The sequence below is a fragment of the Camarhynchus parvulus genome, chromosome 28, assembly GCF_901933205.1.
Source record: "Camarhynchus parvulus chromosome 28, STF_HiC, whole genome shotgun sequence".
In the NCBI taxonomy this organism is placed as follows: Eukaryota; Metazoa; Chordata; class Aves; order Passeriformes; family Thraupidae; genus Camarhynchus; species Camarhynchus parvulus.
In genome coordinates, this window is record NC_044598.1 from 1,285,772 (window position 1) to 1,301,995 (window position 16,224).

The following is a 16,224-nucleotide window of genomic DNA, read 5'->3' on the forward strand; positions in this document are numbered from 1 at the left end:
GCTTTTTGTTTTATTTGGTGCTGCCCAGACCAGCCCAAGCCGGTGATTGTGGTGGTGTTTGAGGGTCCCCAGGACAAGGGAAGAGATGAGAATCTTGACTCCACCTTTCAGAAGGCTGATTTATTATTTTATGATCTCTATTATATTAAAATAAAATGAGATATCAGAACTATACTAAAAGAGCAAGGAGGCATCAGAAAGCTGGAAAGGAACGAATAATAAAAACCTGGGACTGTTCACAGCCCCGACACAGCTGGACCGTGATTGGTCGCCAAGCAGAAACAATGCACAAGAGACCAATGCAAGCTGCCCCTGTTGCTGAACCATCTCCAGCCCACGCTCCACAGCCAGCAGATCGTTATTGGTTCCATTTCTGTTCTGAGGCTTCTCAGGAGACAAATCCCAGCGAAAGGATTTTCCTCAAACACGTCAGTGCCAGGGGATGGCAGCCGGCCACGCCAGGCCACAGAGCCCCGCACAGCAGCGCCGGCCCTTTTCCTTTTGCCCCCCAGCCCTCAGGCTCTGTCTGCCACCCTCAAGCCCCCCCTGTGCCCCCCAAGCCCCCTCTCAGCTGCCCCTCAGCTCCTGTGTGTCACCCTTAACCCCTCTCCTTTGCCCCTCAGTCCCGGCTTCTCGGTGTCACCCTCCAGCTGCCCCTGCCACCCTCAGCACCTCTGGGTGTCACCCGCTGTGCCCTCTCCCTGCTCCTCCCTCAGCTCCCAGCCGCTGCCACCCTCAAGCCCCCACAGTGCCCTCGAGCTGCCCCAGCCTGTCATGCTTGAAAGGACCCCAAAAAAACCCTGTCAATTCCCTTCTCCCTTCTCAATTCCCTTCTCTGTCCTTCATTCTCTGTTCTGCCCTGCATTCTGTCCCATCCTTCTCTCTGTCCTGCCTTGCTCTGTCCTGCATTCTGTCCTGTCCCTCTCTCTGTCCTTCTATCTGTCCCGCCCTCTCTGCAGCCTTGCCGGGGTGCTCTGGGGATGCCGCCTGGCCTCCTGTGCCGCTGGGGGAGGCTCTGTTCCAAGGGAGCCCTCCAGGGCTCTCTGGAGCTGCTCTTTGGAGCAGGACCCCTTTCTGACCCCACCTCCCTGAATTATTCAGGCTCTGCCTCCCTGGGGATGCTCCCCCTGCCCGCAGCGCAGCCCCCGAGGGGAGCAGCCGGGACTGGAGCTCCCGGAGCTCTGGGGGTGTCCGGGGGAGGAGCAGCCGGGACTGGAGCTCCCGGAGCTCTGGGGGTGTCCGGGGAAGGAGCAGCCGGGACTGGAGCTCCCGGAGCTCTGGGGGTGTCCGCGGGGGCCGTGCCCCGGCACAGGGAGGAGGATGAGCCGTGCCGCCGCCCCGAGGACGGGCGATGCTCTCGGGCAGGAGGGCGGCGGCTGCAAAGCCCCATTTCATTTCCCTGAAAGGAGAGGAGGGACGGGGGGAGAGGCCGCTCGGAGCTGGCCCAGATCCTGCTGCCTCTCTTCTTTATTCCCTGTTTGCATGCGGCGCCAGCTCCCGTCCCCGCTCATCCGCAGTGGCTGCTCCATCCACTCCGGGCAGGGACATGGATTTGTGGGGGCTCCCCCCGTGCGACCCCAGCCAAGCGTCCCCCACCGCTGCCCCAGGGCCGCAGGGAGGTGCAGAGCTCTGCGAGACGTGGGGACACTGCTGAGATTCTTCCCGAGCTGGGAGCTGTGGGATCTGCGTGTTGGGCACACGGGAGTGCGCTGGGGGTGCTGCCCACACGCCCACCCCATCCCATCACCCTCCAAAACACCTTCAGCAACAGCCTGAGCCGGGTGAAAACCTGCGGGGGTGTCCCAGCGATGGGAATGTGGGATGGGACAGCGGTGGGGTGCAGGGCAGGGCAGGAATGGGGACACGGGATGGGGAAATGGTGCCGACACAGGACAGCAATGGGAACGTGCCGCAGGACAGAGGTGGCAGTGCAGAACAGGGCAGTGATGGGGACACGGGACCAGGCTCCAGGTGGCCACCGGGACCGGAGGAGCCCGGAGGGTGATTGATGCCGGGCAGGCTGGGGCCACAACTGTTCGGAAGTGCGGCAACAGCTGCTCCGGCTGTTCCGGCACGACCTGGCACCAGAGCAAATCCTCGGGGATATTTGGAGTGGGGGCGATGCCCCGGGGGTGTCGGGCGCTGCCGGGGGGCGGGGCACAGCGGGACCGGGGAGGCTGGCGAGGATCTGGGGTTCGCTTCCCAGCCGCTGCGTGAGACCAAGACTCAAGTCAAGGCTCCCATTAATCCAGACTTTAACCCGCTCTACATCCCACCTTTAATCTGTTTAATGCCACCTTTGGGAATTAGGATCCCGTGCCGCGGCTCGTACCCACTGGGCCGGGAGGAGGAGGAGGAAGGATGCTCCGACACTCCTGATGCTGGGCAGCTCCGAATCTCTGGGATGTCGGGGAGTCCCCGGCACGAACCGGGATGAACTGATAGCCACGACCCCCGGGCTCAAACGCTCTCGGCCGGCAGCACGGCAGCCCCCGCGTGTCCCATCCCCTCGTGGGGCCGCGGTGTGTGCAGGAGGAGGGGGAGCTTTGCCGGACCCCGCGGCGCTGCCCCCGCTCCGCCCCGTCCAGCAGCGCCCTCCTCAGCCCCGGTTCATCAGCGCCGCCGCTCCCGCCGCCGACCCGCGCCGCTCCCACGCGTGATGCTCTCACCCCGCGCGTCCCCGCCGCCCGCCGGTGTCCCCGTCCCCCCCGTGCAGCCGGGGGAGCCCCTAGCCCGCCCCGCGCGCGTTACCGGGACCGGCCCACGCGCGCGGGACCCACGGGGACGCGCCCGCCCCGGCCCCGCCCACGCACCGTCCGCGCGCTCCCATTGGCTGCTTCGTAGCAAGCCCCGCGTCGCCATTGGCTGGCGCCCCCCGCGGGACACGCCCCCTCGGTCCCGCCCCCGCCGCTCCCGGCCCCGCGCGGGACTTGGCGGCGACCGCGGGCGGGAGGTCCCGACCCGCCGGGAACCGGCACCGAGAGCCGGGAACCCGACACTGAGAGCCGGGAACTGCAACCGGGAATCGGCATCGGGAACCGGACACTGGGCACCGGGCACTGGGCACCGAGAATCGGACACCGGGAACCGGGTACCGGACACCGGACACTGGACACTGAGAACCGGTGAACCGAGCGGGAACCGGGAACCGAACATCAGACCCCGGGACTGGCACTGGGCGTCGAAGACCGAACACCGGACATCATTACCGGGCACCGGCATCGGAGACCGGGCACTGGTAGCCCCTGCGGGGCCCTCCGGGCAGGGAGAGGCGCCGGGGGAAGCGGGACCCTCGCCTGGCCCCGCCCCGTCCCGCCCCGTCCCGTCCCGCCGGGGGCACCGGAGAAGCCCCGGTCCCGGTCCCGGCGCCGCTCTCCCCGAGGCAGGCTGCAGGTAAGGGCCGGTTCCCCCGGTACCTCCCGGTTCCTCCCATCTTCCCCTGTCCGTGGGGGCGGGGGGCTCGGTACCGGCCCGTTCCGTGCTTGCACTGGGGGCGAAGCCTCTCGTCCCCCACCCGGGAATCATCCGTGTGTGTCCCCCCTGCCCGGTGCCGGGAGCCCGGGGGGTTCGGGGGTTCGGGGAGCGGCGAGGGCCGGGAGCTGCGGGCGGGCAGAGCCCGGAGCTGCCCCGGCACCCCCGGCGGTGCCGCGGCTTTCCCGGTGGGTAAAACACGGGGCAGGGGCGATTTCCCCCCGGAATCAAGGGAAACACGATGGAGCTGGAAAGGGCGCCGGGTCCGGTGGGCGCTGGGTAACGGGAGCCGGGAGGAGGCACCGGAGCCACCCCCGTGGGGCTGTCACGGCCCCACGTGCCGGGGCCGGGCCGCGTGCCCCATGGCAGCCCTTGGCTTCGAGCGTCGCCTGTCCCTGCGCTCCAGAGGATGAAATTCCTCGATTCCTGGAAAGACGAATCCCTTGGGAGAGGCCGGATCGCCCCGGGGGCAGAGCTGGGTGTAAAACTCCCGACTCTGCCCGATCTTCCCTGGGGCACGGAAGGGTTCGGGCCGTTCTTTACTGACCCCAGGCCCAGCATTGGATCCCAATTGTCCCGTGGAGTTTTCCTGCCTCCCAGAGCGACTTTGTCCTCCTGATCGCGGGGCAGGAAGCATGTGATGTGCCCTGGCCCCTTCCGCAGCCGGACAGACGGACGGATGGTGGTTTGGCCTCAGTTTCCCCTCTCCCAGCCTCTGTTTTCTACTTCCCCATGAGTCTCCGTCTGCTCCGAGTGAAGGAGAAAGGAAGTTGCTGCCAGAGAGAGCAGCTTGATGGCAGCTGGAGAAAGAAAAGGAGGAAATGGAAGGCGAGACAGATGCTCCAAAATAACCCCCCCCTTCCTCCTCTCTGTAAAATACCCCCCTTCCTCCTCCTCTTCCTCTGCCTTTTCTCCATAAAATCCCTCTTTCTTCCTCGTCTTCCTCCTCCCCTCCATAAAATAACCCCCCTTCCTCCTCCTCTTCCTCCTACTTCTCTCCTTAAAATAACCTCCGTTCCTCCTCCTCCTCCTCCTCCTCCTCCTCTCCAGTTTGGCAGCTGCCTCCCCCGCGGGGCACAGCGATCCCAGGGGGAATTCCTTGGTGCCAGAGCAGACCCTCAGATCAGCCCCCAGGATCCCGCCTGCGCTGTGCGGGGGTGAGCCCCCTCCCTGTGGATCCAGGGCCCCATTCCCCACCCATGCCCGGGGTTGGCACGGCCGGAGCCCCCTCGGACGGGCGGCTCAGCTCCTTGCACAGGCACGTCGGAGCTGCCAGGGCGGATCAGCATTCCCAGGCAGAACCAAAACCGTCTCCTTCCCATGGCTGCATCTGCAGCCCCAGCGAGGAAGGAGATTTTGGGACGGAGGAGCTCAGCTCGGTGCCAGAGGTGGAGGGGATGGTGATGGGGGCACACCAAGCGCTTGGCAGCGGTGCTGGCACCGGGAGCGAGCAGGGCGAGGGGGAAGCACCGGGTGCGGCGGTGCCCGCAGCGTTCCCGGTGCCCGCAGCGTTCCCGGTGCCCGTTCCAGCCGCGGATTCACCCGGCCGTGCCAAGAAAGGAGCTTTTCCCGGGGCGAGGTGTTTGCTCAGTGCCTTCCTCCCGGCCTCACCCCGCTGGGCACACACGCGCCCGGGCAGCGTCCCCGGCTGCTCTTTGCACCCATGGCAACCTGCGAGGGCCCGCACGCGTCCTCCCTCCTTCCTCCCGCTCCTCTTCCTCGGCTCTCCCGGCGCTGGTAACGGGGGCCCGGGAGCTGCGGGGAGCACAGAGGGTGGGGGACAGGATGGGGACACTGCTGGGGCTGGATGTGGGTTCATGGATCATGGGGACAGGCTGGAGGCACTGCTGGGGCTGGATGTGGGTTCATGGATCATGGGGACAGGCTGGAGGCACTGCTGGGGCTGGATGTGGGCTCATGGATCATGGGGACAGGCTGGAGGCACTGCTGGGGCTCTCAGGTTACTGCCCAGCGCTCCGACCTGGCTCCTGTAATCCAGGAGGGTTTAATTAATTAATAGGGTTTGGAGCACGGGGAAAGCGATGCCGGGGGATGGAGAGCAGAGCAGCAGGATGCCATCCACCCACTTGGCGTTTAGCCACGGACCTGGGGGGCTGGGAATGCTGGGGGGCAGAGCAGGGGTGTTTCCCAAGGCAGTGGGAGGGAAATCCAGGGAGATGGCCACAATTCAATGTTTATCCTGTTGGGAAACGATGTTTCCATGTTGGAGCAAACTTGTAGCCAGATAATCCAGGTTACTATGGCCGCGGTGGGAAGGTGGAGGAGGAAGAGGAGGAGGAAGAGGAGGCAGAGGTGCCTCTGCTCGGAGCTGGAGCTTTGTGGAGCCTCCCCCTCTGCGCTGCTCCATGAATTAATTAAGTGCTTTTCCTTTCCTGCATGAAATATTCACCTGCTGCCAAGGGAACTGGGGGGGCTCGGGGACCAAGTCCAAGGAGCTGCTGGTGGGAGCCAGGTGGAAGGGACAGGCAGGGAGAGGGATCTTGGGAGCAGGTTAAAGTGATAATTGGGATGCTATCACTGCTGGGTTGTCACTTGGCAGCTCTGCTGGGGTGCCGGGTGACCACAGGGTGACAGGGTCTTGTCTTCCCCCCTCAGACAGGAGCTGTCTGATGAGGATTGATGATTGATGCTTGTGCCCTCAGTGGTGTGGGAGAGGTTTTTTCGGGCAATCAGGCCACAGCCAGGTGTTGGGTGAGGTGCAAGCCCAGCGGGGTGAGCGCCAAACCGGAGATGGGCACGGCACGTGTCTGTCCCCAAAGGACCACGTCTGTCCTGTGGCAGGGCCGCGCTCTGTGTGCTCACCCCAGCCCTCACACCACCGCTCAGGGCTGCAAGACTCCCCCAGAAACCTCCAAAATGGGTGGAAACCCTCCAAGAAAGGGCTGCACGTGTCCCCAAAGCCACCGTTGGGACCGCAGCCCTGCCACCCTCTTCCGGAGCAGGGAGGAACTGGGTGACAGCGGCACGGGGCTGCTCCGCTTAGGAAGGAAGAAGAAGAAGCTGTTTTTTAGGGTGTTTTCATTAAAAAGAAGAAGGGGGTGGGGGGACCCCAAGCCCTGAGCCGGTCTGGAAGCTTCAGCGACAGGAAGGAAGTGAAGTGGGTTATTTCAGGCTCCAGTTGGCTGCTCGGGGCACGGCTCGACTCTTCCGCGCTCTGATAGCAGCCCCTCGTGAACAATGGGGTCCTGGGGCCCTTCCCGGCAGGAACACGGCTCGTTCCGGTGAAATCTGCCGCTGCTGCCGAGTCAGCAGCTCGGGCTGGCCCAGTGTGCTGCGGAGGGCGCCAGGGAAGCGCCCGGGGCAGCGGGAGGTGAGCCTGCCTTTCCTTGGCGTTTGCAGGAAGCCGCCTATGAAGCCATCCCTGGGCACTGGAGAGGGAGCTGGTTGCATTTTTGGGATCCCCATACCTGCCTATGCCACTTCTGGGGTCCCTAGACCCCCCCATAATGCTTCGTGCCTCAGTTTCCCCCCTGGAGCGATGCTCCTCTGCAGCAGGGGAGGGCTGTGAGCAGCTGGGTGTTATTTGCTGCAGGGAGCAGAGGCTTGATCCATTATTGCAGCTGGCATTTGGGAGCCGTGGGCAGCTCGCAGGACTTGGCACTTCCTATTTTTCATGTGCTCTGGAGGTGGAGTTTGCACTTGGCTTTATGTCTGTGGTCACCCAGGGCAGAGCTCGGGTGTGGGAATTCCTGTGGGTGTGGGAATTCCTATTTATCCAGGCACCGTTCCCAGGGCACCCCACAAGCCTGGGGAGGGAAACTCCAGGCTGTCAACAGCCCAGCACAGCCCTGCTCCTTCCGGACAGGCTGCCTGGCACGGGTGAAGTGAATGAGTGCCCTCGCAGCCAGGGCACAGCTGCCTCTGCCCATCCTGCCCGTCCCTCCCTCCTGGGTGCAGCCATTGCAATTCCATCAGCCTGACCCAGGAGCTGCTGTCACCACGCTCTGCCTTGTCATTTTTGTCTTATTAAGTGTGAGAGCCTCAGCTTGAGGCTCAGGCTGACAGAAATCAATGTTTTCCCACCGTAGGAAATGCTCCCAGACCTCCGTGTTTTTCCTGAGGGCTGTAAATAACCCTGCAGGCGATGTTTCTGTCGCTGCTCCTGGAATTCTCATCCCCACGGAGCCTTGGCTGCCCTCGGCTTTGGGAGATGCTCAGGGAGCCAGGGCCCAGCTCCATCGTCCTGGCATGACTGGCTGGGGATCCCTGAGGAGCTGGGGTTTGCTCCTGAGGGGCTGCTGTGTGCTCCAGAGTGCTGGGAGCAGCACTGGGGATCCCCAGAGGGCCAGGGGGGAATGACAGAGCTGCCTGTGGTGGGGACAGACTTGGTTCTGTGACAGAAGCCCAGAGCTGTGGAATGGTTTGGGTTGGAAAAAGACCAAAATCTCATCTCATCCCAGCCCTGCCATGGGCAGGGCACCTTCCACTACCCCAGGCTGCTCCAGCCTGGCCTTGGACACTTCCAGGGATCCAGGGACAGCCCCAGCTGCTCTGGGCACCCTGTGCCAGGGCCTCAGCTCCCTCTCAGGGACCAATTCCTTCTTAACATCAAATCTAAACCTGCTGCCTATCCATGAGCAATTTATCCCCATCCATCCTCACACCAGCAGCATCCTTCAGCTGAAATATCTCCTCTCCCCTCCCCGGGGATGTATTTATAGGCTGATCCCCTCCCCTCCTGCTCTGCCAGGCTGTCCCTGCCATGTGCAGGCTCCTGCAGAAGCGGCTCCCAGCTCTGCCCATCCATCCTGGTTGTTTTCCTGCTGTTCTCCCCTCCCTGTGATTTGTAGCTCTGCGGTTTCCCAGGCCAAGATGCATCTCCAGGGTTGGTTTTAATCGTTCTCAGCAGAGTTTAAAGCCGTGCTCTGCCCCAGGTGATGGATTTGGTCCCGCCGGGATGTGGGAGCAGGGCTGTAGGTGAGGCTCCTGTCTGGGTGAATTATTCACCTCTGGAGGAGGCTGGGGCAGCAGCACAACAAGTCCCAGCTCGTGTGGGTGTTCCAGGGTGAGCAGTGCCAGGGAAGAGGGCTCCCAGCCATTGCTGGGTGCTGCAAACCGGCTGTGCCACCCCGGCCAGAGCAGGGTGGATGTGGCACATGGCAAAGGGGCTGACTCAGCTGCCACCTGGGCTGTCCCCAGCTCACCCTGCAGGAAATGAGTCAGGTTTGAAGGAAGGAAAAATGCTCAAACGATGGGGCAAGAGTCCTTCCTGCACCAGGAGGAGGGAGGCATCGGTCACAGGAGGGACAGCGGGATGGAGGGTCGCTGCTCAGGTAGGGACACCTCGCTCGCTGCAGCCTCTCCACAGAGTTTGGGAAAAGGGAGGTGGGAACAGCCTGGAACTGATCCCACCAACCAAATCTGGGGGGTGAGCTCAGCTCTCACCTGCCCTGGCACCCAGGAGCTCCCTCAGTGTTGCCATTGGCTGGAGATGCTCTTTCTCCTGCCAGAAATCTGTGTGGGGAGGTCAGGAATCACAGAGTCATGGAACGGTCTGGGTGGGAAGGGACCTTAAAGCTCATCCAGCTCCACCCCTGCCGTGGACTGGGACACTCCACCAGCCCTGGTGAGATGGGGATGGGTGCAGAGCAGGGACTGACCCGTGTGTGCCTCTTCCCCGGCAGAGATGGACACCTTCAGCACCAAGAACTTGGCCCTGCAGGCCCAGAAGAAGCTCCTGAGCAAAATGGCCACCAAGACCATCGCCAACGCCTTCATCGACGACACCAGCAGCGAGATCCTGGACGAGCTGTACCGGGCCACCAAGGAGTACACCCGCAACCGCAAGGAGGCCCAGAAGATCATCAAGAACCTCATCAAGATCGTGATGAAGCTGGGCGTCCTCTACCGCAACGGGCAGTTCAGCCCCGAGGAGCTGCTGGTCATGGAGCGCTTCCGCAAGAAGGTTCACACCTTGGCCATGACGGCCGTCAGCTTCCACCAGATAGACTTCACCTTCGACCGCAGGGTCATGTCCAGCGTGCTGACCGAGTGCCGGGACCTGCTGCACCAGGCGGTCAACGGGCACCTGACGGCCAAGTCGCACTCGCGCATCAACCACGTCTTCAACCACTTTGCGGACTACGAGTTCCTGTCGGCGCTGTACGGCCCGGCCGAGCCCTACCGCACCCACCTGCAGAGGATCTGCGAGGGGGTCAACAAGATGCTGGAGGAGGAGAGCATCTGAGCTGGGCTGCTCCTGGCAGCCGGACTCTGCCTCCCGCGAGGCCGAAGATGCGATGTCTGCTTTGGCCTTCGCCGGGCTCGCCGTCCCCTCCTCCTCCTCCTCCTCCTCCTCTGCAGTGCTCACTTGTGTTCTCCTCGTTTCTCCAAGAGATTGAACCTCTTGACTTTGTGTCCCCCCTGCCCAGGGTCTGCAAACCCCTCCCTGCGCTGGGCTGAGCCCTCTCCCGGCCATCCTGGGATTTTGGGCCCCTGCTGTACAGTTGGATTTCCTTTGCCCACCAAGTGCCTTTAGCTCAGAGTCCAAGGGTTTGGACTCTTTGCCTTGAACTCTGTTCCCTCTGAGGGGAAACTGAACCAAAGACTCGCGGTGTGAAGCACCTCTGAGGTGTCTCTGAGCAGGTGGGATGGTGTTGGGGGGATCTGTTCTGAGACCCCATAACTGGAGGGCTGTGGAACGCCGTGGTTTCTTCCAGCAGCCCCACAACGTGGTGGGAGCAAATCATGGTCCAGACTTGTGCTGGCTGCCTCAGGCAGGAAGGTGCCTCTGCCTGGGCTTAGGTGTCCTCAGAGACAAATCCCTGAGGCCAGGAGGATCCCTCCTCACCTGGGGGAGGGCTGGGAGGGAGCTGCTCCATCCCTGGAACCACCCAGCACCCACCTGCCCACCAGCCTGCAGTGGTGGTGCCACCTGGCAGCTCCAACGCTGTCCTTGGTGGTCATCCAAAGCCCCCCTGGACTTTCATCCCTTTTCCACACCTGTGACTGAGTGATGTTCGTTTTTAGCAAACTCTGTAGCCCTGATGAGTTATTGAAATAAACTCACTGTGTGGCCTGGGAGCTCCGTGAGGGTGTTCTAGCACCGGTGACAGTGACAGGATGAGCCCTGGGGACAGCTGGCTTTGCCCCCAGCTGCTGGTGGCTCTCTGTGACCTGCGGGTTGTGTTCTCTGTCCCCTGGCACTGCTGCTGCTTGTGCTGTCCCTGCTCAGTGGCCCAGCAGCTCCTGGGTTTGCATGGACAAAGAGAACGGCTTCCCCTGCCAGAGGGCACGGTTGGATGGGATACTGGGAAGGAGTTCCTCCCTGTGAGGCGGGGAGGCCCTGGCACAGGGTGCCCCGTGCCTGGCAGTGCCCAGGGCCAGGCTGGACAGGGCTTGGAGCACCCTGGGACAGTGGGAGGTGTCCCTGCCCACGGCAAGGATGAGCTTTAAGGTCTCTCCAAACCCCAACCGTTCCATGATTTGGTGAGATCCCAGCCCCAGCTGACCCCACATGGGCTCCTCCGCACCCCCAGATCCCCTGAGGGCCAGGAGGGGCCCAGCAGCAGAGCCCTGGCTGCAGGGGGGGCTCTGCAGGCACAGCCCGGAGCACACAGGATGCTCAGGTCACTCCCAGCACACCGAGCTTGGCTCTGGGCACTGGAAATTGCCCTTTTAGCCCCCAAGACACCACACAATCTCCACTGGCCTTATCTCTGTGACCTTCTGGTGCCTCCTGCTCCCTGGATGTCTCCAGGCACGGGCTCCTGCTCCCTTCCCACCCCTGGCACTGATAACTCTCAGCCTCAGAAGATGAAAGAAAAGACACAAAGGCTCTGTCTCTGTCATTTCACAGGCCTGGCTGCAGCTGTCACCGATAATTGTGTGACACAGCTTGGCTGGGGGCAAAGCCCATTCACAAGGGGGTGTGGAGAACAGCAGGAGCCCTCAGGAGGGCAGGAACCAGAGCTGGGAATCCCGGGCAGGTGTGGTGGGCTGGGGCTGAGGGATGCCCAGCCAGAAATTCTTTGCTGTTCCCAAGGTGTGTGTCTGTGTCAGCTGGAAAAGCCCCCAAACCCTGTGCAGCCCCCAAATTCCTGTGAGACACCTCAGCTCCTCCTGGCCAAGCAGCAACAAAGCTCCACACAGCTGGAGAGGGGAGGAGAGACAGAACAGAGCAGCTTCAGGCCAGAGCACGATGCTTTATTTCTTTATTGGTGCTGTATTTACACAGGAAAGGAATTGCACATTCCCTGTTATTACTCTGGATAAGAAAAAGGTCGCTTTTCTGTAGGTACAAAAGAGTCCCGTGGTTGTGCTGACACGTGGAAGTGTTGCCTGGATTGATTCCTGATTGTGTCAGAAGAAGCTGCTCTGCCTTCCCCCAGCCCAGCCCCACACTCACCATGGAGTCAGAGCTTTGGCCAATCCCCCCCCCCTCCCCCTGAATTAATTATTTCCTCCTGTCACGCTGCAATCCCACCTCCCCTCCAGAGACTACAGAGTTAAAACCTCCCTTTAGCAAGCCCTGCTTTAGTCCAGCCCCTTATCTCCCGGCACTGCTCTTCCCAGGCAGGCAGATAAGGAGCCCCTTTGCTGAGCTCTGCCCTGCTCAGCCACGCAGGAAGGGGCACAGGAGGATCAGGAGCCTCCTGGGCTGTTACTCTGACACAAGGCAGAACAAATCTGTCCCCAGCCCTCCAAGCCCCCACTCGTGTCGGTCCCCAGCACACTGTAGTATGGAAAACATAAAAGGTTTGGCCAACCAGAAGAAAAACCCTGCAGGTAAGCAGGAAATGCCTTCCCTGCCGTGCTGGTGTGGCCACGGCCCCTGCCCAGGGCTGGCCTGGGCTCACAGCTCATCACGGGAGGGTTTTGCCACAATCATCAGCTTGGACAGCTCGAAACGGAACTTGCCTTCCCTGTGAGACACTGCAGAGAGAGAGAGAGCACAGCCCAGGGTCAGCAGATGGGGAAGCAGGAACCAAACAGCCCCAGTGAGCCCTCCCAGGGTGCTGGGCACTGCTCTTCCCACTCCTGCACATCCCTCCTTACCCAGGGGTTTAACCCACAAAATCCAGCTGCCAGCGGTGCACTGAGAGCACTGCACCCCAGCTCCAGGGCACTGCCACCAGGAATTGGGATAAACTGGTGCCTGGCGTGTCCCCCAGCCCAGCCCCTCCCTCACAGCCCCTCAGGCACACACCTGTGGTTTCAGTGACCCCAAACTCCTCCTGTTTTAGGGGGATGTCGTTCAGGGCACCCGTGGCAGCCTGAGACTGAAACAGGAAGGAAGGAAGGGTGAGAGGCTGAGGCAATCCAGCAGGTCACAGAATTCAAACCAACTGAAAATGAAGGGCTTTGAGATTTACGTGCAGTGAAAGAATTAAGTGCACAAAGGAACTCTGAAGGAAAGTCTCTGTCTGGTTTTCTATTTCCTATTAAACCACGGACTCGTGTCCTTGGGGCGAGTGAAAACCTCACCCCTGGAAACTGGGAAATGGAAGAATGAGCCAGACAAAAACGCCAGCAGAGGTTTCGTTTGCTTTGTCACACGCAATTTGTTGAGGCAATCCAAGACTCCCGTTGTGCCCTGGTGCCTTTGGAGCCCCCTCCCAGCAAATGCAGTGACCGAGGGCAGGAACACAATGGAGCAGGCTGCCCACCTGCAGCCCCCCTCTGCCTGCCACCAGCCTCTCATTAGGGACGTGATGGAGCACTTTCTATGGCACAGATGTCTAATCAATGTTTTCCATGTCTAATTCATGTTTTATAGCAGCCTCCCACACTCGTGCTTCCCCGGGATCAGCTGGGACTTACATAAGCCATGGCATGCTCTATCTTGGCTCCTTTCACTTCAGCTTTAAACTGGGTAAAGAAGAGATAAGACTTCCCTTGGGGCCTGAAAGAAGAAAGCAGAGCCTTTGTCATCGGCACAGAGGTGCAGAGGAGGAGGAGCAGAGGAGAGAAGGATTCCTGGCTCCCTCCCTGCCCCCACAGCCACCTCTGGATCTCTTGTAGCTTTGTGCAGAGCAGGGGAGAGGGGAACAGAGAATTTATAAACCGACAGCTGCACCAAAAGCCCCCAGAGCATCCCTGGTGGAGGAAAACCCTCCCTGACCAGGTGTAGATCCCTTCAGGGTCCTGGTCCCTGCCCCACCGTGCTCAGGACACACCTCCAGATGGAGCAGGAGAAGAGCCCGCTGTCCTCGCTCACTCCGACCGTCATCTGCCACTGCTGCGGGGGGGAGAGCCGGGGTCAGCGTGGGGAGAGCCTGCCCGGCCAAGCCTGCCCTGCAGCAGCTCCACAATCACCCAGCCCTGCCCTCCAGAGGAGCAGCAGCTCCAGAATCACCCAGCACCACCATCCCAGCCCTCGCTGCTGGCCCCTCCTGCTCCCTGCAGTTAGGACTGTGCTCCCACACAAACAGTTCCCAGCCTCTTTTCCTCTCAGGGTGAGAAAAAGGAGCCGATTGCAGCAGGAGGTGCCCAGCTCACCTCGTTGGTGCCGCCCTGGGCCGAGTAGGTGAAGGAGCAGCTGTAATCCCCCTGCCAGAGAGAGGAACAGCAGCAGCCTCGTTTAGCACCAGCTTTTCAGGAATTGCTGAGCTGGGAAAAGCCCCCCCAGACCACCAAGCCCAACAGTGCCCAGCACTGCCAAGGCCACGCTGAGCTTGTCCCCAAGTGCCACTCGGCCTTAAATCCCTCCAGGGACGAGGACTCTGCCAGTGCCACTGTGCCAGGGCCCACCTCCCTTTCCATGAGGAATGTTTCCAGTATCCAGCCTAAACCTCCCCTGGCACCGCCATTTCCTCCTGCCCGCAGTGCTGGGGTGAGGACTCCTGTTCTGGGGTGCCCAGGGACCCCCAGCCCCTTCTGCACTGGGGCCTTTCCCTTGCTGAGCCCCCTCCCATGAATACCCCTCTTTCTCTGAGACCCCCTTCCCCTCTCCCTGCCCTTGGGGTACCCCCCTTTCTCCTGGGGGGGTCCCCATTTGGTACCCCCCTTTCCCCTGCAGACCCCTGGGGTCCCCCTGCCTTTGCCGCCCCCTTTGGGACCCCTCGCTCCCTGGGGACCCCCCCACCCGCACGCCCCGCCCTCCCTCATGCCCAGCCAATCCACACAGCAGGCGATATGAGTGACGTGTCGCGCAGCCAATCAGCGAGGGGCGCGTACCCTCTCCGCTCCCGCTCCCTCCCTCCGGGGCGCTCACCAGGCTCCGGGAGAAGGAGTGAACTTCCCCGCCGGGCCGCACGTCGAATTCGGCCGTGCTGGGGGCCTCTCCCGGGGCCGTTCCCGGTCCCGCGGCCGCCCGGGCCGCCAGGCACAGCAGGGCCGCGGGCACCAGCAAGGCCCACGCGCAGCAGCCGCTCCTCCCGCTGGGCGCCGCCATCTTGGAGAGGAAGCGCGGGTACGGCGGCCGGCAGGGGCCAGCGCGGCGGCGGCACGGCGGCCATGTTGGGTGTGGGCAGGAGCCCGGGCGGCCAAAGCGGATGGACAAGGGGACATGGGGACAGAGGGACTACAGGACAGAGGGACACGGGCACGGTGGTCACGGGGCAAGAGGCCCTGTTGTCAGGGGACAAAGAGACCACGAGGATAAGGTGCCACTGGGACAAGCGTCCATGGGGACGAGGGGCTGCGGGGAGCTCAGAGACAAAGGGCAGCAGCATGGCCGGTGGGAGCTGCCCTCGCTGCTCCCCTGGGTCTGGGTGCTCTGAGGGTGCCCCCTCTGAGGGAAGGTGGTACCAGGTCCCCAAGTGGTTCCAGAGGATCCCAAGGATCAGAACAGCCCCTGGATCAAGGGGCACAGCGCGGGGGGCGTGCATGTGGACGAGACGCCCTGGGCGGGACCCGGCCGTGCTGGGACGGTGTGGGGAGCAGGACCTGCCCCGGGTATTCCTTGGCACGGAGACTCTTCCACCCTTGCCAGGCCTCCTCCCGGGCAGGGTCCGGTGCTGTGGCACCGCCCAGCAGGGCCAGCAGCACCCCAGGGACAGGGCCGTGGCACAGGGCTGGGGGTCAGGGACCCTGGGCTGAGCCCCCCAGCACAGCCAGGGGCTGGGAGCAGGAAAATCCTGGATTAGAGCAGAGGGGGAGGCACAGAAATCTGCGCCAGCTCCAAGAGGGGCTGGAGGGGGACCAGGGACAGGAGGGTTCTCTGCAGAGGCCGTGCCTGGAGCATTCCCTGTGTCCCAGCACGGAGCTGGGATGCCTGTGATTTCACCAAAATCCCTCGCAGAGCATTCTGCAAGATCAATTTACACCCTTTGGTTTGGGCAGCACAGACACACCCAGAGCCCAGCCCTCTCCTTGGACTCCCCACTCCTCCTTTGGGGGACCCTGGGATTTCTGAGCTGCTCCAGTTGTTCTGGGGTGCAGCCTGCACGGCCCAGGACAGAGATCAAGTGCCTGAGACCCCCGAGCACCCCGAGTTTCCACTGACGTGGCTTTCCCAGAGCCAGAGCTGTGGTGGCACCTTTATCACACCCACGCTGGGAATGGAGATGCCAGGAAGTTTTCCATTCGAGCATCTTTCAGGGCAAGGAGTGACTTTTCTGAGCTAATTCTGTAGCTTGAGGAGTGATTTTGTTTTAAAAATAAGCCCTCCAGAACATCTGTTCTCCCTCCACACCATCCACCTAAAAATAAAGCCCCACAGGGTGAGTTTTGGGAGAGAAATGCCTCCCAAGCCACTCTCAAGTCCCAAATTCTTGAGGAAAAGTGGTTTTTGCCTGGTTTCCCCAGCACCTGCTGGTTCCTCTGTCATTACCACTCACTCAGGAAATT

General features: G+C 62.0%; 2 protein-coding genes across 2 annotated transcripts; one reads left to right on the forward strand and one right to left on the reverse strand.

Moving 5' to 3' along the window:
• Positions 1–2,915: 2,915 nt before the first annotated feature.
• Positions 2,916–10,508, forward strand: TNFAIP8L1 (TNF alpha induced protein 8 like 1). The gene is made up of 2 exons (XM_030966543.1): positions 2,916–3,393; positions 9,117–10,508. Exon 2 carries the CDS (start codon positions 9,119–9,121, stop codon positions 9,677–9,679), a length of 561 nt encoding a protein of 186 aa, XP_030822403.1. The 5' UTR covers positions 2,916–3,393; positions 9,117–9,118; the 3' UTR covers positions 9,680–10,508.
• Positions 10,509–11,897: 1,389 nt separating this feature from the next.
• MYDGF (myeloid derived growth factor) lies at positions 11,898–14,827 on the reverse strand. The gene is made up of 6 exons (XM_030966544.1): positions 14,648–14,827; positions 13,933–13,983; positions 13,611–13,672; positions 13,255–13,336; positions 12,641–12,713; positions 11,898–12,366 (listed from the first exon to the last, which is right to left on the reverse strand). The coding sequence occupies exons 1-6, from the start codon at positions 14,825–14,827 to the stop codon at positions 12,287–12,289; spliced, it is 528 nt and encodes a 175-aa protein (XP_030822404.1). The 3' UTR covers positions 11,898–12,286.
• Between the last annotated feature and the right edge of the window lie 1,397 nt (positions 14,828–16,224).